A 22,201-nucleotide genomic window follows, 5' to 3' on the forward strand; every position below is an offset into this window, starting at 1 on the left:
ACCCAGAGATGCTGTGAGCAGTGGGCAGGTGTGTCAGGCTGCAGGCCCTGGGGCAGTAATCTGAAAGAGGGGAAGGCCTTCTTTCATCTCTCTTTTGGGTGACCTCTATCAAAGCTCAGGACTAAGGCGCACAGACCAGCACGAAGCGCAGCTCTCTATGCGCCAGCGGCAGCCCCGCCCACCTGGCTGGCCACCTGTGGGGTGGGGGGGGGGGTCAGCCACAGCAGCAGAGAGAGGAGATGAGGCAGGAAAAGAGAACCAGGTGGGAGCAGAACCAGGAGCAGCAAGGCTGGAGCACTGGAGAGAGTGGTGGGAAGCGGGGATGGAGAAGGGAGAGGTCACCTCCTCTTCCTCTCCCCTCCAAGGACTCCATACAGGACTCGGAACACAGAGCTGAATGAGGGGTGCAGAGACACAGGGAAAACAGGCTCCAAGGACTTGGGGGTGGCGTGGATGGTCTGACGGCCACAATGGAACAACTCCCTACCCAGAGCCCTCCCACTGCCGTCCCACTCAGCTGCCAGCACGTCTGGTTGCCACAGATGCCGTTCCCCACACAAGCCCCTCCCACCCTCCAACCCACCCTGGACCCCAGGTCACCCCAACACTGGAGGGAAGACACTTTTCGGGTGACACTATTTGCAGTACTGCCCGGCCCCGGGCAGGGAGTGCTAGAAGGGCAGGTTGGCCATGCCGCCCGGGCCGGGGAGGTAGCCCATCTGGCTGTCCAGAGACACACTGCGCTGCCGCAGAGGGTGGGACACCATGAGGTTCTGCTGGGGCGGGGGGCCCATGAGGGAGCCCTGCGGGGAGAGCATGTGGGGGGGCTGGCTGTAGACCTCGCCCCCCACGCCCCGCTGCTTCATCAGCATGAAATTCTGCTGGGTCATGAGGCCTTGCGGCGGGGACATGACCCCCTGGTGCAGACCGTGGGGCACCATGCCCTGCTGTGGGGGCATACCTGTCCTGCCCAGCAAGGACATCTGTCCGGGGTGGCACATGGGCATGTTGAGCCCCCGCTGGACACCCTGCTGGCCTGGGAGGTTGGGGGCCCGTGAGGGGGTTTGCTCCGCCATCATGTTCTGCAGGTTCATGAGATGCAGATTGGGGGGCTGGGCCTTGGGGGGCTGGTTCTCGCTCTTGGGGAAGTACTGGAGGGTGCTGCTTGGCTTCTCCGAGGGGATGATCCTGGACAAGTCGAACTCGGGGATCCCCGTCGGGGTGGGCCGGATCACCTCACTCAGCTCGGGGTCGTTCAGGACGGATGCCACCCCTGGGAGCACACCGGGCGGGTATGTGTCGCCTATGCGCCCAGCCATGCCTTTGCCCATGAGGTGCTGCTGGGAGGGCATGGGGCCAGGTGGCTGGCCGGGCAGGTCCTCGGGGGGCAGGGGCATGCCCGAGGGGTAGTGCTGCTGTAGGCCCGGCCCCCCACCCCCACTGGGGATGGCACCGCCGCCATGGGGCTGCTGCAGCCGTGGGGGGAAGGGCATCATCTGGGAGGAGCTGGGCACAGGGCCACAGGGAGCATTCAGGGAGTCTGGGCCCCCTGGAGCCATCATCATTGAGTTCTGAGGAGGCCCCCCTGTCCCCTGAGCATTGGGGTGCAGTGGAATGTTGGAACCCAGAGGGGTGGGGGAGGGGAGCATGGCAGGCTGGGGCTCGTGGGACAGGGGCTGCTGGCCTGGCAGGGTCATGCCCATGGGGCTTTGGGCAGCAGCTGAGCTCAGGTGCATCGGGTTGGACTGGTTAGCGCTGATCCCTGTGGGGAAAGAGAAAAAGGGATGAGGAACTCCGGCTACCAGCTGGTGCGAGGGGGGAGGACCCTCACACCGGCCTGCCCCAGCTACAAGGAAAGGGGCGTGAGGCATGAAGGTGAGAAGCCAAGAGATCCAAGTCTGGCCCAGGTTGCCACGGACACATCTCTGGGTGCTGGACAGACCCCTGAGTGCCCTGGGCTTAGCTTCCCTAAATGACTGTGCAAGTGGGAATGGTGGCCCGGGACATCACCCCCTACTCCAAGGGCCGTGGGGGAGCACATAACAGCCAGCATGCCCACAGGGGTGGCTGCGCGCCATGCCCACTCTCCTCGCCCCCAGGGCCCACATCAGCTCTCCCCCTGGGCCCGTTCCTGGCCCCGCACCTGGCCCGGAGCCCTGCGGTGGTGGCGGGGGCAGCAGGGGCCGGTCGGGCAGCAGCTCGTCGTCCGAGGTGGCGATGGTCTTGATGGCGTTGTGGTAGAGCGGCGTGGAGCTGGGCATGGCGTACTTGGACATCTGGGACATCATCAGCGACAGCGGGTTCTGGGACGGCGAGGGATCTGGGGAGGAAGTGAACGGCAGGCTGGGGTTCATGAGGCCGCCGGTGGGGTTGGCGGGAGGCGCGGAGGAGCTGCTCCGGGGACCGCCGGGCGGGAGGGCACCTACAGAAGCGGGAGACAGAGAGCAGGGTGACGGGAGGGGAGATGAACCTGGCTGTTCATACTGGGGGTGCAGGAGAGGTCAGCCCCCACTTCTCCACCGGATCCTCCAGGCACACCTCCATCCAGGTGTCCACTACACACAGGCCCTCCCACTATTGTCACTGCAGCCCAGCCTTCTCCAAGCAGCTCCTACAGCCTTGGGGGCCCAGGCAGTGGGAGATCCCAAGTGTGACCCCTCAAAATGCCTAGAGATTAGCATGTGCTCCTGGGAAAGCCCAGCAGAGCCGCCCGCCTCTGTCCAGGGGCCTCCTCCATCACCCGCCCCGCACAAGCCCAGTGCCCACACGCCCGCATGCTGACTCACCCTGCTCCATGCTGCCCAGGGTGGAGGATGAGTTCATGCTGAGAGGCGGCTGCTTGTTCGGGGGGACCCCAGGGCTGGGCATGGCTGTCTTGGGCGAGGCGACCCAGCCCGGAGAAGGCACCGCCATGGAGGGAGACTTGAGCCTGCTGGGAGAGCCCGTGGGCGAGCGGGCACTGAGCGAGGAGCCCAGGACCTGGGGGGACTTGAGCGGTCCCGGCGGGTTGGCAGAAGGCAAGGGCACCATCTGTGAGGGAGTCTGGGGTGACTTCAGGTTGGCAGTGGGCGAGGTGACCAGCGGGGACTGCACCTGGCTAAGTGTGGGCGACTTCAGGTGCCCCATGCCGGGCGAGCCCATCTGATTAATACTGATGGTGAGGTCTGAGGGGCGTCGGCCCAGCCCCCGGCTTGGGGCTGCGTGCACAGACCCCGGAGGAGGGTTGGATGCAGGGGGCAGAGGCATGTGGCTGAGCCGAGTGGTCCCCACATTGCTCATGGGCATGGAGTTCTGGTCGGGGCTGAACATGTCCTGGGTGTTGCCCATGTCCTGTGGCAGGGCCTGGTAGGGCCCCTGGCCTCCGGAGAAGCCCTGCTGGCCCTGGCTGGGGAACTGCGAGGGCATCAGCATCTTCTGTGGGCCGCCCACTAGCCCGCTGCTGCTCTGAGCCCGCACCCGGGCCATGTCCTCGGGGCTGAGGCCCTGCGGACCCAGCATGTCCCCAGGGCCCCGCATCTTCTGCGCCATCAGCATCTGCTGCTGCGGGGTCATCTGCACATTCAGGTTCATGTTCATGTTCATGTTGACGTTCATGTTCATGTTGAGGTTGCCTGGCCCCAAGGGGGGGTCCACCTCCCTCAGCCCGGACTGCCCCATGGGGGGGCTTAGAAGGCCCCGGCCTCCGCCAAAGTCCATGCCCATGGGAGTGCCCGCCAGGCTCTCACCGCCCGCCATCTGCCCGGGGAACATGGCTGGGTCCATCTGCCGGTGCGCCTGCATCATCCGCTCCATCTCCACACCCTGCCCCATGCCGCCGCCGGCCATGCCCATGGGGCGCTGCATGCCCAGGGGCCGCTTCTCCAGCAGCTGGTGCCGCAGCAGCTCCTCACGAGCCCGGGGGGCCATGAACCGCTCCGCTTCACTCTGCCCGCCTGGGTAGGGCACGGGGTTCTGAGCAAAATTGCTGGGCCCCCCCATGGGGGGTAAGTCTTCGGTCCAGCCCATGCCCGGCCTCACAGGCCTCTGCATGGCATTCATAGGCACCTCCATGGGCATGCCCTGCATGCCCCCAAACCCAGGCACCCGCTGCATCTGGTTGCCTGGGAAACGGGGGCCGGGAAAGGGAGGTCCGCCCCGGAGCTGCATGGGATCTTGGACGTCCATGGGCCCCCGCAGCTGGGCGCCCATCCCGGGCGGCCACTGGTCCCCAGGCTTGCTGTGGTAGGGAGGCGGCGGCCCCCTCACCATCACCGCGCCCATGCCCATCATGTCCTGCAGCGGGCGGCCCCCGTGGAGCCCAATCTGCTCCTCCTTCCGCCGCTTCTCCTCATAGTACTCCTCCTGCAGCTTGCGCCAGGCCACCTGCTCGGGCGTCAGGCTGTCTTGGCCCAGCCGCTGCATCATCATGTTCATCTGCTGTCCCATGTCCCCGCCTGGGGGGTGCCCAGGCACCTCATGCTCCAGTGGGGGGCCCCCTAGGCTCTGTGTCTGCGAAATCATGGACTGCAAGGGCTCCTCGTACTTCTTCAGCCCGCCAGGAGGGGCAGTGGGGGGCTGCGGGGGCGCGGGAGGGGCTGGTGCTGGTGGTCCGACCTCACCTGCGCCTCCCGGGGGCCCCTTGAGGAAAGGCTCGGTCTCCCCACTGCGGAGCAGCAGCCGTTCAATATCCCGCAGAGTCTGCAGGGAGCGCTCCCTGTGCTCCAGCTGCTCCTTGGACAGCCCCTCCGAGCCCACCAGGCTGCGCTGCCCGCTTCCTGGGGGGGCGGCCTCCCCAAGGAGGGCAGGGCCAGGAGCGCCGCTGGGGTCTCCTCCTGGAGGCAGCGGGTTGTTGTTGGTAGCAGCTGTAGGGGTGTTCGGGTGGGTACCCCCAGTCCCACCACCTGTGCTGGCAGCTCCCACTGAGTTGGGTGTCAGGTCCTGATTGGTGTCCTCAGGAGGCCCCTCAGAAGGCAGAGCAGGGGGGGCACTGCCAGGGGCTGGGGGCGGTGGTGGCAGTGGAGGTGGCTGGGACTGTGGGGTGCCTGCAGACGGTGTGCTCAGGGGGAGCGGCTCTGGGGTGGAGAGCGCTTTGGGGGCCTGCAAGAGGACAAAGGCAGAGCGTGAGACAGGGCAGGGCGCACCGGCCCAGGTGGCTGCTAGTGGAGGCCCCAGGCCCAGCCAGCACCACACCCACCTGGTCGAGCTTGGCCCGGGGCACATTCTGCTGGTGGTAGGCCAGGATGGAGTCGGCCCGGCCCTGCAGCACAGCCTCCGCAGCCCTGCATGGGGTTCGACACAACAGCTCAGAGAAGAGGCAGGAGGGCCCCTCACCTTCACCACCCCAACCCAACCGGGCCCAAGCCGACCCAAGCCGACCCAACCCACCCCAACCAACCTGACCCAACCCAACTTAACCCAACCCAACCCGACCCAACCAACCCTACCCAACCAACCCAACCCAACCCAATCAACCCAACCCAATCAACCCAACACAACCCAATCAACCCAACCAACCCTACCCAACCCAATTAACCCAACCCAACCAACCCTACGCAACCAACCCAACCCAACCCAATCAACCCAACCCAACCCAACCAACCCTACCCAACCCAATCAACCCAACCAACCCTACCCAACCCAATTAACCCAACCCAACCAACTCTACCCAACCAACCCAACCCAACCCAATCAACCCAACCCAACCCAACCCAATCAACCCAACCAACCCAACCCAACCCAACCAACCCGACCCAACCCAATCAACCCGACCCAACCAACCCAACCTGACCTAACCATCCAACCCAACCAACTCAAGCCAATCCAACCAACCCAACCCAACCCGACTCAACCCAACCAACTCGACCCAACCAACCGAACCCAAACCAACCCTGGCCCTACAGACACTCCCGCGGGACCCCAGGCTCCAGGTTGCTGGGTAAAGAGAGCCAGTGCAGTCTGCGAGGCACTTACGTGTTGGCCAGGTGGGTGGTGAAGACATACACGAATTGTGAGGGAGGCTTTCCGGGGACACCACTGCCTCCGGAGGCATCTGGCCGCAGGGCTGCTGGGGGCCCATGCGGGGGGCCTGGGGCACTGCCCTCACTGAGAGGAAGCTGGGGGGCCTGGCCGGGACCCAGCTGTGGGGCCGCCATGGCAGGGTCTCCTACATTACAATCTGCAGGGAAGGGAAGAAAAGAGGGTCAGCAGTCCAGATTTAGAAAGGAGAACTAGCTGGCACCCCCATCACCCAGAGGCGCCAAGGGAAAGGTTCACTGTGGAAGGTGGTGCCCACGGGCCCTTTGCTGCCACACTCTGGTGGTTTCCCTAGCTTGCTTTCCACACGTACTTGCCCTAGACCAGTCTTTGGCCAGGATGGCAATCGTGGGGACCATGTGGATGAGAAGAAAGGGAAAGGTTTGGCACCCCGAATGCGACGCCCACAGAGTCTGCGGAACCTGCTCTTAGCCCTGCTCCATCCTCATGCCCTGGTCTCTGCGAGGGGAGAAGGCAAAAAGGGTGCACCAACTGAGGATTCAGACGATGAGTGATTTTTCACCACTAACTAGCCCTACCACTAACTAGCCCCACCACTAACTAGCCCCACCACTAACTAGCCCCACCACTAACTAGCCCTACCACTAACTAGCCCCACCACTAACTAGCCCCACCACTAACTAGCCCTACCACTAACTAGCCCCACCACTAACTAGCCCTACCACTAACTAGCCCCACCACTAACTAGCCCCACCACTAACTAGCCCCACCACTAACTAGCCCTACCACTAACTAGCCCCACCACTAACTAGCCCTACCACTAACTAGCCCTACCACTAACTAGCCCCACCACTAACTAGCCCTACCACTAACTAGCTGGCTGTGTAACCTTATGAACAAGACACGTAGTCCCTCTCAGCCTCAATTCTCCTGTCCTGCCTAAGGGGTAGTCAAAGAAATCTATTTTTTGTAACAAGTTCAAAAGCAAGTCACAAGCTAAAAAACCATTGGGGCCTAGTTAGTATGGCTCAGCAGTGGAGCGTCGGAATTGAACCATGCACCAAGAGGTCACTGGCTCATTCCCAGTCAGGGAACATGCCCAGGTTGTGGGCTCAATCCCAAGTAGGGGATGTGCAGGAGGCAGCCGATCAATGATTCTCTCTCGTCATTGATGTTTCTCTCTCTCCCTCTCCCTTCCTCTCTGAAAAGCTAACATTGTTCTAAGTGTGTTATATGTACCAACTCACCACCTATCAACCCTATGAGGTAAATATTTGTATAGGTGAACAAACCGAGGCCCTTTCCCCAATTTATACAAATAATTAGTGAAAACCTGGGCTATAAACCAAGGTGGTCTGAATGAAGAGTCTGTGCTATTCACTCTGTATTATACTGCCCCACCATTAAGAACTCTTTGAGAGCCTGGCTGGCATGGCTCAGTGGCTGAGCACTGACCCAGAAACCAAGAGATCACAGTTCGATTCCCAGTCAGGGCACATGCCAGAGAGGAGCGTGCAGAAGGCAGCCAATTGATGATGTTTCTCTCATCGATGTTTTTATATCTCTATCCCTCTTCCCTTCCTCTCTCTCTCTAAAAAAAAAAAAAAAAAAAAAAATCAATAAAGACATATTTAGCCCTGGCTGATTTGGCTCAGTGGATAGAGCGTTGGCCTGAGGACTGAAGGTCCCAGGTTCGATTCCGGTCAAGGGCATGTACCTTGGTTGCGGGCACATCCCCAGTAGGGGGTATGCAGGAGGCAGCTGATCAATGTTTTTCTCTCATCGATGTTTCTAACTCTCTATCCCTCTCCCTTCTTCTCTGTAAAAAAATCAATAAAATATATTTTAAAAATAAATGTAAAAAAAACATATTTAAAACAAAAAGAACTCTTTGAGAATCTAGTGGCAGGCAGTACAACTAAAATAGTAATAATGGTTGCCTTGGAACTGAGTATGAGGTGTTAGCAACATCTTCTCTGTATTTCCCAGTGTCTCCCCGCATTTTTACAATGGTGCAGACTAGCATCATAAAAGTCAATGTGACAGCCCAACCAGCGTAGCTCAGTGGTTGAGTGTTGACCTATGAACCAGGAGGTCATGATTCGATTACCAACCAGTCAGGGCACACACCCAGGTTGCCGGAAGCAGCCAATCAATGATTCTCTCTCATCATTGGTGTTTCTATCTCTCTCCCTTTCCCTTCCTCTCTGAAATCAATTTTAAAAAATTACGTTTTTAAAAGTGAGTAAGATAGAGGAGGGGTATCTGTCCTTAGAGGCGGTGACCACCCTCATCTACCAGGGAAGGGTTCAGCCAGGGGCTCATGAACCGAGAGTCAGTCCCTTTGGGGAGACATGGGACCAGATGACCTTGAAAGTCCCAGCCAGCCGCACAGGCTTCATTCAGTATTTGATCTATGTGCCACCTCCATGGACACAGTCCCTCATTCCACAAGCATCTGCTGAGTCTGCTTCCTCCTCTGGGGCAGGCACCATAATCACACTTGCCTTGCAGGGCTGGTCTAAGGATTGAATACCACAGAGTAGGAAGTTTAGCCAGCTTAGTTTTTTTTCTTCATTCCATCTAAGCCCCTGCCTTCAACAAATTCACGATTGAACATTCTCTGGAGTTTCTTATGCATTAAGCTGTTTCACCCCCCCACCCCAAAAAAAAAAAGAACAGCTGTAAGCTTTGAGGGAAAGCACCAAATAAACGTGCATGGGCACCCCAAGGGCAGGGCTATGTCTGGTTCTGCCCGAATCCCTGGGGCAAGGCCAAACACATGCCCAGAATAAGAGGAGTGGGCACCCACCCACACTTTGCCCTGGTGATGTGTTCTGGGCACTTGCCAGGAGTCAGTTACAGGTCAGGAAGGTGCGCCAGAGACACAGCCAGTGTTAGCTCACACCCTGGAGCGGCCTGGACATCAGAGCCAACTGTCCCACTCCAAGTGATGCTGGACTCTTGCTGTCCTCCCTCCACTGACCAGCAGGTGGCAGCACAGGCCAGCAATTCATGGAGGTATAAGTGGAAGAGCCAGAAGGGGCCACCTGAGGTTCACCCCACCCTGCCTTGGTCCTTAGGAGAAGGGGGGCACTGAGCACCTGGAAGGCAGGGGCAGAGCTGTCACAGTGCAGGGAGCAACAGTCTGGAGGTGGGATTAGAAAGAAGGAGCCTGGGCTCCTGACCCTTGCTCCCTGTCTGCCCAGGCTCAGCACTCTGAAGCCCGAGGTGAAGGGAGGAAGGCTCCCTTAGGGCAGTCGTCCCCCAAGGGCAGCGTGGGCCACAGCACCCTGGCATGATGGGCACTCACTGTGGGTGGCCCCGATGGGCTTGTCGTCCTCCTCGCTGTCTGGTCCTGAGCACCATTCGTCTCCGCTGTACGGCTGCTTCCGCTCCAGCACACAGCGCCGCTTGCTCCGGGGTGCCACCTCTGCTGGGCAGAGTGGGTACCTCAGCCTGTCCTCCACCTCTAGGCCCATTCTCCCAGATACCCCAGGGCGATGCCCAGGCTGTGGTGGGCATTTCGCCAGCCCTTGGCCCCCACCACACCATTTGTTCCTGATTTCTCTCTACAGCCCCATGGCCTGCCTCCCCTCCCCCAACCAGCACCAAGCACAACTGGTTCTAATTAAGGCTGGGGCGGGGGAGGGGGAGGCCTCTGCTACTCTTCCAGGCTAGTGGCTGCAGCAGCTCCCACCAGCCCAGAGCCAGGAGGCTCCCGGGGGTGTGGGCCTGCTCCTCCTCACGGAGCACCTTCCTCCTCCCCTGGAGGTTCTGGCGGGACAGCCGGAGAGGAAGAGACTGACCGGGACCCCACCACTGGGTGGCCCCAGCATGGGTGGCACCTAAGGATGACAAATCTCCCCCCCCCCCGCCCCCCCCCCACCGGCCACTCCCAATCCTGAGAACACCACCGGTGGGTGGGTGTAATGGGGTAAGAGAAAGGTGTCCCCACATACATGCTGGAGAGAAGCAGGGGATGGGGCCTGGGAAGGGGACAGAAAGATGGGCTCCGAGCAATGTGGGCCATGGGCTGTCGAACATGCTGGACTCCTGGGTGTCAGAAAAGGGGGTACCTTTGGCCTCTGAGTCCAGGGAGGGAGTCCCAGCCTCACGCTGCTCTCCAGAGTCCACAGACACACTCCGCTCCCTCTTCACTTTGCCCTTGAGCGAGCTGAAAGGGGGTACCCCGGCCTGGGCCTGGGTGTTCTTCAGACTGGAGTTGCTGGGTGAAATCTGGCTGGCCTTGGCCCCATGGTTCCCCGCCCCCACACCCTTCGAGCCCAGGTTGCAGGTGGGTCCTTGGTTCACATTCTGGTGCTGGGATTGGGCCCCACCATTCCCTGTCTTGCCATGATTTGTCAGCTTATTTTCTGGGTGCATTGGTTTGGATGGGGCAGGGGGGCAGTGGCCACGGGGGGACAGTGGTGGGCTCCCTGGAGCTTCTCTCCTCCTGGGGTGGGGCAACCTGGGAGAAGGCGAGAGAGACAGGAAAGGTTAATCGTGACAGGGGCTTAGCACGCCTGCCCCTCCTGCCTCACCTACTGGGAGGGGAGGGAGGGCTGAATGGCATCTTAAGATGCCCAGCTTATTCCGACCTCCTTCCCCTGCTCCTCAGACAAGGGCTGATGCCATTCACCTTGGAGAGTGAAGATGGGGCACCCTCCACCCTCAGTCCCCACAATTCAAATGAAAACCAGAGCCTTTCCTGGCAGATCCACCCACACCCCAACACCCCTCAGGCTGCAAGCCTCCAGGCACCACCACCCTCACACACTAACACCTGACCAACATTAGCATCCTCTTTTCTAGGGTCTGCTGTCTGCATTCCTTCCAAGGTCCCAAACCTCAACTTCCACGTGTCCCAGCACCAACAGGGGGGGCACAGGACCTGAGGGTCACTACTCATGCCCAGCCCTGGTTCCCGGGGAAGTGGGGAAAGCACCACCGAGTGGTTGGTACCCACGGGTCCAGACAGCTCCCAGAGCGGGAGGGGAAGCCTCCAGAGGCCTGATGGGCAGGCGGGAGCAGGAAGAAGGGGGAAGGGGAGTGGTGTGTGGAGCAGACTGGAGTGTAGCTCACAGCCAAGGATTCCAAGGCTGTGGGCCCTTTAAGATCCGGCTGGCTCCCCCCACCACCTCCCCATCCCCGGAGACCTATTAATAGCCGCTGGAAAGATCACATCACTGGGAGAGGATATTTATCCCCTCATTCCACACCAGCTCAGATTTATTTCAGCTCCGCTGTCCTGCAGCCGCCTGGCCTGTCTGCAGGCTCCTCCTGGGGAAGGGAGGAAGGCTGGCCACCCCCTCCCAGCAAGACTGGGGCCAGAGGGCACCAGGGGACCCACAGTGGGGTGGGAGGTAGGGGTTCCACTCAAACTGTTTCTCAGCAGCAAAGGCTGAAGGGACTACACAGCAGGCCTAGCTGGTTGCCATTCCCCTGCCCCCTGGGTCCAGGCACTGGGCTGGGCTCCTGGCTCAGGGCAGGCCTTCCCATTCGGACCCCCCTTGAGCTGGGTGCCAGGGAGGCCGGATCCCCAAGCCAGCACAGCTCAGCCCCATGGCTCCTGGGCCCCTCCCTTCCCCACACTCCACACACACGTCCCACCCTCCATGACACCCACACACCTTGTCTTGTTAGCCAGGATCCTCATGGCTCCCACACACAGTGGGGCTGCGGCCCCTGCGTGCCCAGGGCCCAGCAGGTACTCGGTACTGGAGCAGGGACTGCAGCAACAAGCCCCAAAGAGAAAACTTGTGACTTGGGGAGGGGGTGAGAAAGGGAGGGGCAGAGGGAGGACCCAGCAGCCCTAGACTAGGGACCTGGACAGGGTGATGGAGAGGAGCGACTGCTAGGTGGGGTCTGTCCTAGAGGCTAGTCCTAGCCATCCCGCCCGCACTCGACCCGCAGGGAGCTGGCCCTCTCTAGCATGGCCCGGCCAGGCGGGAAGCACTGAAGAGAGGGGGTGCAACGGTGCCCACACGGGGCAGCCTGGCACCCTGGGGCCCTCTCTCTCCCCGCAAACCCCTCACCCCGGGCAGGGAGCCCCTCGCGACCTACCCACTCCCCAGCCCAGCTTCCCTCCGAGGCGCCCCCGACGTGGGCAGCGGGGATGCGGGCTCTGCGGCGCGCTCAGCCCGGGGCCGGGGCCGGGCCCGAGCCCATCCCGGCAGGCCCGGGCGGGCAGCGAGGCTGGGGCCCGGGCTGAAGCTGGCGCGGCTGGAGACCGGCGACGGGGCTCGGATTCCTCCCCAACCGCAAGAATGCAGCCCTCCCCGCGCCCACCCCACCCCCGCGCGGGGCAGAGGAGGCCGCGAGAGCCAGCCAGCGAGCGACGCCGACGGCGCGGGAGCCGATCGCCGGGACGGCGGCGCCCTCGGCCCGGGCTGCACGGCCGCAGGGCCCCGGCTGAGCGCGGGCGCCGCGGGGCAGGGGCTGCGGGAGCAACGGCGGCCGAACTCTGACTCACTCCCAGCTCCCACGTGGACGGGAGACAAAGACACGCACGGAGCCCGGGAAGCGGAGGAGCGCCCACGCCTCTCCTCGCGGGGGTGCTGGAGGGCCCGGGCGCACCCAGGGAGCCACCCAGGCGCCCCGGCCCTAGGGCTGACGCTGGGCAGAGCGCGCGCCCGGCCGGCTCATTGCACAGATGGAAAGACTGAGGCCACCCCCGAGGAGCCCTAGCAGCCGGTAGTCACAGAGAAACACACACAGGGCCATGGATACATCCCAACAAACACACCAGCAGAAGCCTCGCCCCGCCGCTCCCCGCCCCAGCCCAGCCCCACCGCAGCCGATCCTGGGGAGGGAGTAGGGGGGTCCTGGGCCTGCAGCCTAGCCCAGGTGACAGGCCCACCAGGCACTGGTGCCCAATCCCGTTGCTCCCCACCCGGCTGCTGGAGGCTAGGCTGGGACCAGGGACCAGGGGCCAGGACCCCTCTTCCCCCCCTTGCCCCCCACCCCCCCAGTCTAACCCTAACCTAACCCCGGCACATGAGCCTTCGGGCTCAGATCTGTCTCTGGGAAGGGAGGGGCCTCAAGAGAAGGTTTCAAAGTCCAGGGCCCTTCCCGGCACCAGCTCGCAGAGGCGGGAGGCAGAGGTGGTCTCAGGCTCCACCGCCTCCTTTAGCCTCACTGCTTACCACCTCCTGGGGGTAGTTTGTTTATTTGTTTTTAATCCTCACATTTTCCATTGAGAGAGAGTGGAAGGGAAGAGAGAGAAACGTCCTGAGGGAGACAGTGACTGCTGCCTCCCCGACCCCGACGGGAGGTAGTGCCTTTGAGAGAGAGTGGAAGGGAAGAGAGAGGAACGTCCTGAGAGACAGTGACCGCTGCCTCCCCGACCCCGACGGGAGGTAGTGCCTTTGACCAAGACTTGAACCGGAGACCCTCTGGTGGGAGGGTGACATTGGCCACTGAGCCAAGCTGGCCAGGGTGAGGGTCGGGTTTAGTCACCCATTTCACCATGAGGACACTGAGGTCCAGGAAAAGGAAGGGACCAAGAAGTGGAAGTGCCAAGACCCCCGCCCATGGTGTCCCCAACACAGCAGTGCCCCTCTGCAGGGTCAGGACAGCGCATGGAGCCTGTAATGGGCGGGCTGGCTTCCCACATGCCAGCCACTGGGCCAGGCCCCTTGGGGGGCAGGGACAGGGCCAGGCGCACCCCCTCCCAGGTTTACAGCTGTGAATACGGGACCTGTACTCAGCTGGGGAGGGCTGTTAGGACATGGGCTTCTCCAGCGTCTCTCCTCTGGACCATCCCCCTGCTCCCAACAGCCACAGAGCAAGCTGAGTCAGGCAGGGATGAGTCAGGACTTTCCCATCGCACCCCCTCCCACTTTTATCCCGAGGAGTGGGCCCAGCTCCCAGAGACCCCGCCTCCTAACACAATCCCAGGAGAGTACGGGAAGGCCTGGGGATGTTAGGCAGGAGGGGCTGGGTCCTTCCTCGTGGGTTCAGTTTTTTAAATTAAACTGATTGGGGTGACACTAGTTCATAGGATCATGTAGGTGCCAGGTGTGGACTTCCCGGTGACAAGATCTGTATATGGCCCACCACCCAAACTCAGATCATCTTCTGTCACCATATGTTACACCCCCTTTACTCCGACCACCCACCCCATGAGTGAAGAGTCTCCCCAGGCCAGGCCCGGAGCCCCTGTGATGGTGAAAAGCAAGGGGTGGGGCTCTGGGAGCCCAGTGCCCTGGCTCCGCTTGGGGTGGGGGTGGGGGGCCGGAGTGAGCCATGCTCACAGACAGGGAGCTGTGCCCTCCTCAGGGAAAGGCAGGGCGCAGACCCGTGAGAACGGACCGGGAGGCGGCTGAGAGTGTTTGCCCCCCTGTGTAACTTGGGGACGGGGGACAGGAAGCAGGGCTGGAGCTGCGACCGGAGAGTCTCCATGGATGCCCAGCCCTCCAGCTCCTGGCTCAGCAAGAACCGCCACAGGCGTAGGGGCATTCACACACCCGTGCCACCTGCCTCTTGCCCGCTGTCCCCGCCTAGAGAGCCTCTGCTTGGCTCCCTGCCTGGCTCCAAGCCACCCAGTGAGAGAACTCGGGGGTCCACGCTCCCACATTCAGTAGGCAAACGCCTCTGGAGAGGAAGTGGATGGCTAGGCCCTGAATGACGGCTGAAAGGACAGGGCCCTGCTGGGAGCAAAAGGGGTGGGATCCTTGGCCTCTGGCTAGAGGGGTGCAGCCCCCAAGACCACAAGGCCCTGAGCCCCCTTTCTCCAGGGCAGCAGGTCTCCCTGGTCCCTAGAAGCTCTCCTCTAGCACCCGGCACTTCCTCCTCCTGGGTCCCCCGGCTGGACGGGAGGTCAAGGATCACAGCCCAGCAGGAAACCCGCTCAGGGACCAAGGTGTGGCTCAGAGACCCTCGGTGGGAACTTCCAGGCCAGGAGCTGGGGTGAGGGGTTTCCCCGTCCAGGTTCCTAGCAGTGTCCCCCACTTCCCCCACCTCCTGCCAAAGGAGACCATGCAAATCAACCATTTCTGCCTGGGAGTTTCCAGCCCAGCCCCACCTGCGCCCCAGCATCATGTCAGGCAACCCCAACCCCACGGAGACACGGAAACTCCTGGCCCGGACCTTCCCAGGCCGGGTCTCTGCACGGGGGCTTCTACGGGGTTCTGTGCCCTTCGGACCTTCCGGAGGCTGCAGGGCCAGTGGCATTGCCTGGACAAGCCTGAGGTCACCTCCCTCGGCTCCTTCAGCCAGTGCCAGTCATGCCCTGGCAGTGAGGTGCCCCCAAAGTTTGCTGCCCAATCCCTGCCTGTCCCCTCCCCCCGCGGGGAGCAGTAGGGGGGCACAGTGAACCAAGACAGGCAGGAAGCCCAGGCAGAGCGGGCACTGTGGGCCAGGCAAACAGCCTGCACAGGAAACCACAGCCCACCCCGCCCACCCCGCCCGCCCCGCGCCCGGGAGAGAGGAGGGCCACAGCCTGGTCCCCAAACAGGGCAAGGGCCAGGGGTCACCCCGGGGCAAGGGAGGAGCCAGCAGCCCTCCAGTCCCCTCTGCCCCAGACCCTACCTGGGGAGGGCAGGAAGCCAAGCTGGCAGGCATGGTGCTGCCTCTTTAAATCCACCGAAATCCTGAGCGAGGCCCAACCCAGCTCCGGTTTCACAGGAAGGAACGGAGCTCTGGAGCCAGTGGGGCAGGCGGCGGTGGCTGGGATTAGCCCCACCAGCCCAACTGTATCTGGGCCCGGCCTGCCGCCCCACTGGCACTTCCTGGCCCCTGGCACCTGCACCAAGGTGGGGAGGGGGGTCCTAGTGCTGCTCCCTACCCTGGGGAACACCCCAATCTCTAGAGCGGCCCTTGCCGGGCACAGGAGGGGAGAGGTGACTTCCCAGGCCTGTATCCCGAGAAGAGAGCAACCTGTGGGCCCTCACGTAGCCTCTGGCCTCCGAGGGGTTAATCTGGCCCCTGGTTGGGGGGGTGGGGTGGAGGTTAGGGGTGGCCTAGGCACCTCCCCCAAACTGCCTGGCTGCGGGGAACAATGGGGCCATTGTGGGAGGAGAGGCGGCAGCAGACTTGCTGGCACAGCCGCCTATACCACAGGCAGGCCTCACCCGCTGCCGCTGCCTCGCGCCTCTGCTCTCCCAGGTCAGCCATGGCCAGGACACACACGCACACACACACACCCCGCCCCTCCCCCCCCCAAGCCTGCCTGGCCCCAACTCAGCACCTGCAGCACCTGGAGGCCCTCGGGCTCTGCCTCTGTTCACATCCAGACTCTGAGCCTCCGGGAAGCAGGGCATGTGGGCAGGCGGGTGGGGGCGGGGCAGACAGGACAGGATGTGTGATCCTCCTGCCTGGACGACAGGAAGGCCAAATGGGGTGGCCGGTGTCGGTCCTGGCACCCGCGGGCAAGGAGAGCTTAGGGCATTAGGAGAGCAGTGACTGGCAGGGTCCCCTGCCCCCAGGCCTCCCTTCCCACACGCATTCCCTAAACCTGTTCCTGAGGGGGTCCAGTGCCAGGGCCCAGGGGCCAGGACCTGCGGGCAGTGGGCACGGTGCAGGGCCTGAGAGCTGGGGTACAGTCAGGGGGTGGTGCCAGGCACAGCCCTCCCCTTCTCCACACCTTCGGCCCTTTGAGCCTGTTTCCCCTCCTGCAAAAGGAGGATAAATTCATAGAGTGAAATCCTATTAGTAAAACTATCTAACAGAATGCCTATGGCGGCCGGCCAGTGTGGCTCAGTGGTTGAACGTCAACCTATGAACCAGGAGTTACTGTTCGATTCCCGGTCAGGGCACATGCCTGGGTTGTGGGCTCAATCCCAGTAAGGAGCGTGCAGGAGACAGCCGATCCATGATTCTCTCTCATCATTGATGTTTCTATTTCTCTCTCCCTCTCCCTTCCTCTCTGAAATCAATAAAATATACATATATATATATTTAAAAGAATGCCTATGGCATACTCAGCCCTCAACAAACCACTTCTGACCATGACGTCCCCTTTTTTCCTGCCTGAATGGCACCCAAATCCATGGGCATTTGGTGAAGATAGGCCTTGCCGGGTATTTGTACTTGACCTACCCAGGAGCCCCTGGGCGTCACACTGCTGGTCTGAGCACAGAACTTGGCCCTCCCTCTGCACCCCTCGCAGAGGCCCGGCACGGGCGAGCACTCCCCAGGCAACCCTGGGTTTATTGACAAACACGCAGACCCCAAGTGTGAACCCTGAGAGCAGCAGACCACTCGCTTAGCCTCAGATCTGTGTCTCAAAACCCCTGGAGGCAAGCATCCCAGTGCCAGGCCCCTCTCTCTCCTGATGCAGGCAGTCTCTCTGTTTGGGCTGGGCGAGAGCTGGCATCTACTTTCTTGCCATGGACCTCTTTAAACAGTGGGGGGGTCGGCCCTGGCCAGTGTGCTCAGTGGTTAGAGCGTCCACCCTCAGACTGAAGGGTCAAGGGTTCGACTGTGGTCAAGGGCAAGTACCTCGGCTGCAGGTTGGATCCTGGCCCTGGCTGGGACGTGTGTGGAAAGCAACCAATCAAAATGTGTCTCTCACACTGATATTTCTCTCTCTCTGTCTCTCACTCTCTCTAAAAATCAATGGAAAAATGGCCTTGGGTGAGGATTCGCAAGAACAACAACACAACAGTGGAGGGTCTGAGAGGGACTGCAGAGCAGCTGGGATACACAGTTCTGGAATCTAGGGGTCCAAGACCTGTTCTCTTCTCAGCTAGAGGGGCTATCCCTCCCAAGGTGGCTCCACACGCCCCCAAAGGGTTAACAAACCCTAAAAATAACCTGCTCCCAGCAGGACCCACCGAGTGGGACCCACCAGCCATCTGTTCCCATCTCTCCTGTTCACACTGGAGCATCTGAAAGCAGCCCAGAGCCCCAGCTGATCCCAAAAATAGCCCCAACCTGTCCGAGGAGCAGGCTCCAAGGGCCGGGCCCAGGAGTGTGGCCCAGCAGCGCCGTGCAGGCCGGGCCCAGGGGAGTGCTCCCCTCTGCTCCCAGAGGAGGCGGTGCGCGGAGCCAGGGATTCCAGCCCACGCCCGGGCCCAGGGGAGTGCTCCCCTCTGCTCCCAGAGGAGGCGGTGCGCGGAGCCAGGGATTCCAGCCCACGCCCGGGCCCAGGCCAGAGAAGGCACCTGCCAGCCTAGCCAGGCCTCAGACCCAGGTGCCCGCATGTCCCAGGCACTCTGGCCACCTGCTGATCAACTGTCTCTAGGGCTGTGGCCAGTGACTGCCCAGAAGACCCAAACCACCCGTCCGTGAGCTCCCCTCGTGGGAGCAATGTCCCTGCTGCCCAGCCTGTCCTCGCCCAGAAGGTCCAGGCGCAGCCCTCCACCCCCACTCCCATCCCAGGGCCTTTAGGAGCCCTGCCCACCAGCACCACTCAGCATCGCCCCTGCCCCAGGGCACCCAGGACTGACTGCCCCACTCACCCGGCAGCCCAGGAAAGGATTCAGACACCACAGATGCTGATCCCCGCCCGTCCTCGGGGCTTCAGGACGCCTCCTCCCTGCCCATCTGTGTGCACCAGGTGACAGGCATGCCCACCCGGGCTTCCACACACGTCCCAGGCATGAGCACTGCCCCGCACGCTCAGGGAGCCAGGGAACCTGGGCACCGAGGCAGGCCTAAGCGGTACCATCCATATCAGAGCTCCGTGCTGCCATTTTTTTTCTCCCCAAGGAAGGTCCCTGACCCCTTAGCCAGGAAGGAAAGGAAGCAGCCATTTAAGGCGTTTAAGGACAGAATGCCTTGCTCAGTGAAAGAGCAGGGCAGCGAGGGCTAGGGTGGCTGGGGAGGTGCTGAAGCTGGTCTGCTCACAGCCTGAGGAGGGGGCTCCGCCTGAGAGGCTGGGAGAAGTGGGGAAGACCTGGCCTAAGGCCCCAGCCCCCTCCAGGCCATTAGCTACTTGGAAAACTTGTAATCAAGATGACAGCCAGCACCAATAGTGGGGGAAACTGAGGCAGCAAGAAGACAGGTCTGGCCCTAGCTGGTTTGGCTCTGTGGATAGAAGGGTTCCGGGTTCAATTCCGGTCACGGGCACATGCCCGGGTTGTAGGCTCAATCACCAGTGTGGGGCATGCAGGAGGCAGCCGATCAATGATTCTCTCTCATCATTGATGTTTCTCTCTCTCGCCCTTCCTCTGAAATCAATAAAAATATTTTTAAAAAGGGAGGGGCATTAGAATCTACCTGGTGTCTTCCCGACACCCCCCACGCCCTCACCTGCCTCAGGTCTCCCCTGCAAACGCCCCTGGGGGTCGGAGTTCCCGTAAGAGCTGATAAAACTACCACGGACGGTCTCTAACAGGCTGTCCTGAGGCCTCACAGGCTCTCATTTAACCCTCAGAACAGCTCCTGCAAAGCGCTCTGCTCCCCACTTCACAGAGAAGGCGGCAGCAGTTCGGTCACTTGCTTAAGGCACAGCCCAGAGTTAGAGTTCGGACTGAGCCCATGCACTCCAGCACCTGGGTTCTTAACCGGCTCACCATCCGCATGCACCCTGGTGTCAGCACTCCGTGCTGCGAGGCAAGTGGTGTCTGCTCACCCCTTCCGCTCCCCCACGCCTGATGTGCACCAGGCTGGAGCTAGAACCACAGCTCTTGCCGGGGGAGGAGGTGAAAGAGAGGGTGCACTCCACCCACCTCAACACTGGTGCCCGGCCCACCTGGCGCTCCGAGAGCAAAGTCCTTGGGCTGCCCCCAGCCCACCCACCCTTCATCCTGATGTCCTCAGTGATCCCCGCCCCTCAGAATCAGGCAAGTTACCATGACAGCAGCACAGCGCCCCCCTCCCTGAGAAAAGGAGTCTGCTGCCCCTCCCACTCTGCAGGTGAGGGTCAAAGGTCAAGTGGGGTGGAGTCCAAGCCCCACCCCTAAACCTCCTCAGCCACACCTGTCACTGCACCCCAAACAGGACCACTTCTTCCTGGTCCCTGTGGGGTGTGTCCTCTGGCGGTGGCGGGGGGGGGGGGGGGGGGGGGTGGGGGGGGGCGGGGGGGGGGTGGGGGGGGGGTGGTGCGGGGGAGTCCTCCCTCCTGAGGACCACCTCCAAGGGCCTCCTCCAGGTCCAGCTTTCCCTGCAGACCTGGAGCCCAGAGGCATGTTTGCTGAGAATTCAGGGAGTTGTTGCTAATAAGGGAGGGAGGGAGGGAGGGGGGTGGGAGGGAGGGAGGGGGGTGGCAGCAGAAGAGAGTGTGTGTCTCCAGGGGCCGAGGCAGAAACCACACTATGGTGGCTGGTGGCCACCCTGGCTTTGACTCTGCCAGCTGAGGCCAAAGCAGGCAACAAAGAGAAGAGCTTGGGATGACCAGGAAGTTGTACCTTGCCCTCCAGAGGTGGTTGGGCTGACCCCCACCCCCCCAACCCCCACCTCCCACCCCCCACCCCCCACCCTCCACCCCCCACCTTCCACCCCCAACCTGGGGAGGGATCCAGTTAGTTAACCAGAGGCTGAATCCCGCCATGGCCTCGCCCCCCACTCCCTACCAGCCTCCAGGGGGCTGGCTGTGAGCCCCTCCTCTGGGGGAGGAGGATGAAGAAGGGGGAGGTCAGAAACCAAGAGGAGGGTCCCCTGACAAAAAGCCCCGCAGGAGGCCCTGGCTGATTAGCAAGGGGCTGTGGGGAGCGGGTGAGGGGCACCAGCAGGGGACCTCCCTCAGGGCAGCTGTGTGTCTCAGCTCAGGCTCAAGGGTGCTCTGGGCCTGGGGCTCCCTATGGAGCAGGTCCCAGCGAGAAGCCCCAGGCCAGCAAATCTCTCAGGCCAGGATCTCTGCCTCTCCTCCCATAACACCAGTCCCATCCCAACACACACACACACACACACACACACACACACACACACACACACATACACACACACGGCCGCAGCTCCAGGAAGTCCCTGAGCTCCTGAGATGCCCCCACCCACTCCCATCCCGCCCCCTCCCACGTCTGTGAATTGGCTGGGAGCCAGGACAACCAGCTCCCCCCACACACTGCTCCCCCCCCCTGTCCTAGAAGCAGGAAAGAAGCTGGGGAAGATGCCTAGAGATCCCTCGGAGTTCTGCCGCGAGAGGGGACAGGCAGACAGCTCCCCGGCCGGCCGGCCGGCCTGGCCTGAGGACCTGGAAGGAGAAAGGGAGGGATGGGGAGGGTCTGGCTCGTCACCCCCAGGGTGATCCTGTGTCAAGGGAAAGAGTGAGGGGGGTCCCCTGTCCTTGTGAGGTCTCCTTGACGACATCCCTTCTCCCCTGAAGATGCAAAATCCTGGGGACCAGGCCTGGCCAGGAGGGCCTGAGGTCAGAGAATCAGCACAGCCGGTCAGGACGAGGGGCTGGGCAGCTTCCACAGGCAGGCGGGAGGGAGGCTGGTGGCTGGGCTCAGTTTGTACTGGGGGTCAAAGGGGAGTTCTTTTCCAAAGAATTCTGGGAGAGAGGCCAACTAGAGCAAGCTGCTAACCACCTCTCTCTCTCTCTCTCTCTCTCTCTCTCTCTCTCTCTCTCTGGCAGGAGGGAGGGGATGTCCCTGCCAACCAGACTTAACCCTCTCCAGCCTGTGCTGCTCCCAGACACAGGATGGGGGCGTCGGGAGGACACTGGCCTGTGCTGGGCTCTGCTTCTAGGTCCAGGAGCAATGGCCGGGCATCTGCCAGAACAAGGCTGGTGCCACACGGCCCATCTGGGACACCCGGCCCTGCCCGGCCCTGCCCTGCCCTGGGGTGAGTTCTGGGCTCGTCTCCTGAAGGTGTCTGCAGTGACGTGTGTGTGCGTGTCTCAGAGACAGAGATTGAGAAATAAACCGAAAATGCCTTGCCAAGGCCCTCCCCACGCTGGGTCCCTGAGCCCGCGCTCTGCCTGCCTGTCTCCCTGGGACCAGAGGCCACTGCCCCTCACACAGCCCCTGCCCCCAACACAGCCCCTGCCCCCCACACAGCTCCTGCCCCCCCACACAGCCCCTGCCCCCACACAGCCCCTGCCCCCCCACACAGCCCCTGCCCTCACACAGCCCCTGCCCCCCCACAGCCCCTACCCCTCACACAGCCCCTGCCCTCACACAGCCCCTGCCCTCACACAGCCCCTGCCCCTCACACACAGCCCCTGCCCCCCCACAAACCCTGCCCCCCACACAGCCCCTGCCCTCACACAGCCCTGCCCCCCACACAGCCCCTGCCCTCACACAGCCCCTGCCCCCCCACAGACCCTACCCCTCACACAGCCCCTGCCCCCCCACACAGCCCCTGCCCCCCCACAGCCCCTACCCCTCACACAGCCCCT

The 22,201-nt window shown here is 62.1% G+C and overlaps 1 protein-coding gene across 4 annotated transcripts in view; it reads right to left on the minus strand.

Moving 5' to 3' along the window:
* Positions 1-586: 586 nt before the first annotated feature.
* BCL9L (BCL9 like) overlaps positions 587-22,201 on the minus strand; it is a 28,508-nt gene continuing 6,893 nt past the window's right edge. Inside the window, exons 2-9 of one of the 4 annotated variants that reach the window (XM_070426191.1) lie at positions 11,607-11,705; positions 10,053-10,444; positions 9,287-9,406; positions 5,950-6,154; positions 5,174-5,258; positions 2,787-5,076; positions 2,144-2,320; positions 587-1,762 (exon numbers count right to left, since the gene is read on the minus strand). In XM_070426191.1, coding sequence (XP_070282292.1) covers positions 672-1,762; positions 2,144-2,320; positions 2,787-5,076; positions 5,174-5,258; positions 5,950-6,154; positions 9,287-9,406; positions 10,053-10,444; positions 11,607-11,632 — 4,386 coding nt within the window. In that variant the 5' untranslated portion in view covers positions 11,633-11,705 and the 3' untranslated portion in view covers positions 587-671. Of the gene's footprint in view, positions 1,763-2,143; positions 2,423-2,786; positions 5,077-5,173; positions 5,259-5,949; positions 6,155-9,286; positions 9,407-10,052; positions 10,445-11,606; positions 11,706-22,201 lie in introns of all 4 variants that reach the window. The other 3 variants (XM_070426190.1, XM_070426193.1, XM_070426194.1) reach the window with 3 other exon arrangements.

Source organism: Myotis yumanensis, unplaced genomic scaffold, assembly GCF_028538775.1.
Source record: "Myotis yumanensis isolate MYYU_CA2020_CCGP unplaced genomic scaffold, mMyoYum1.0.hap1 SCAF_10, whole genome shotgun sequence".
In the NCBI taxonomy this organism is placed as follows: Eukaryota; Metazoa; Chordata; class Mammalia; order Chiroptera; family Vespertilionidae; genus Myotis; species Myotis yumanensis.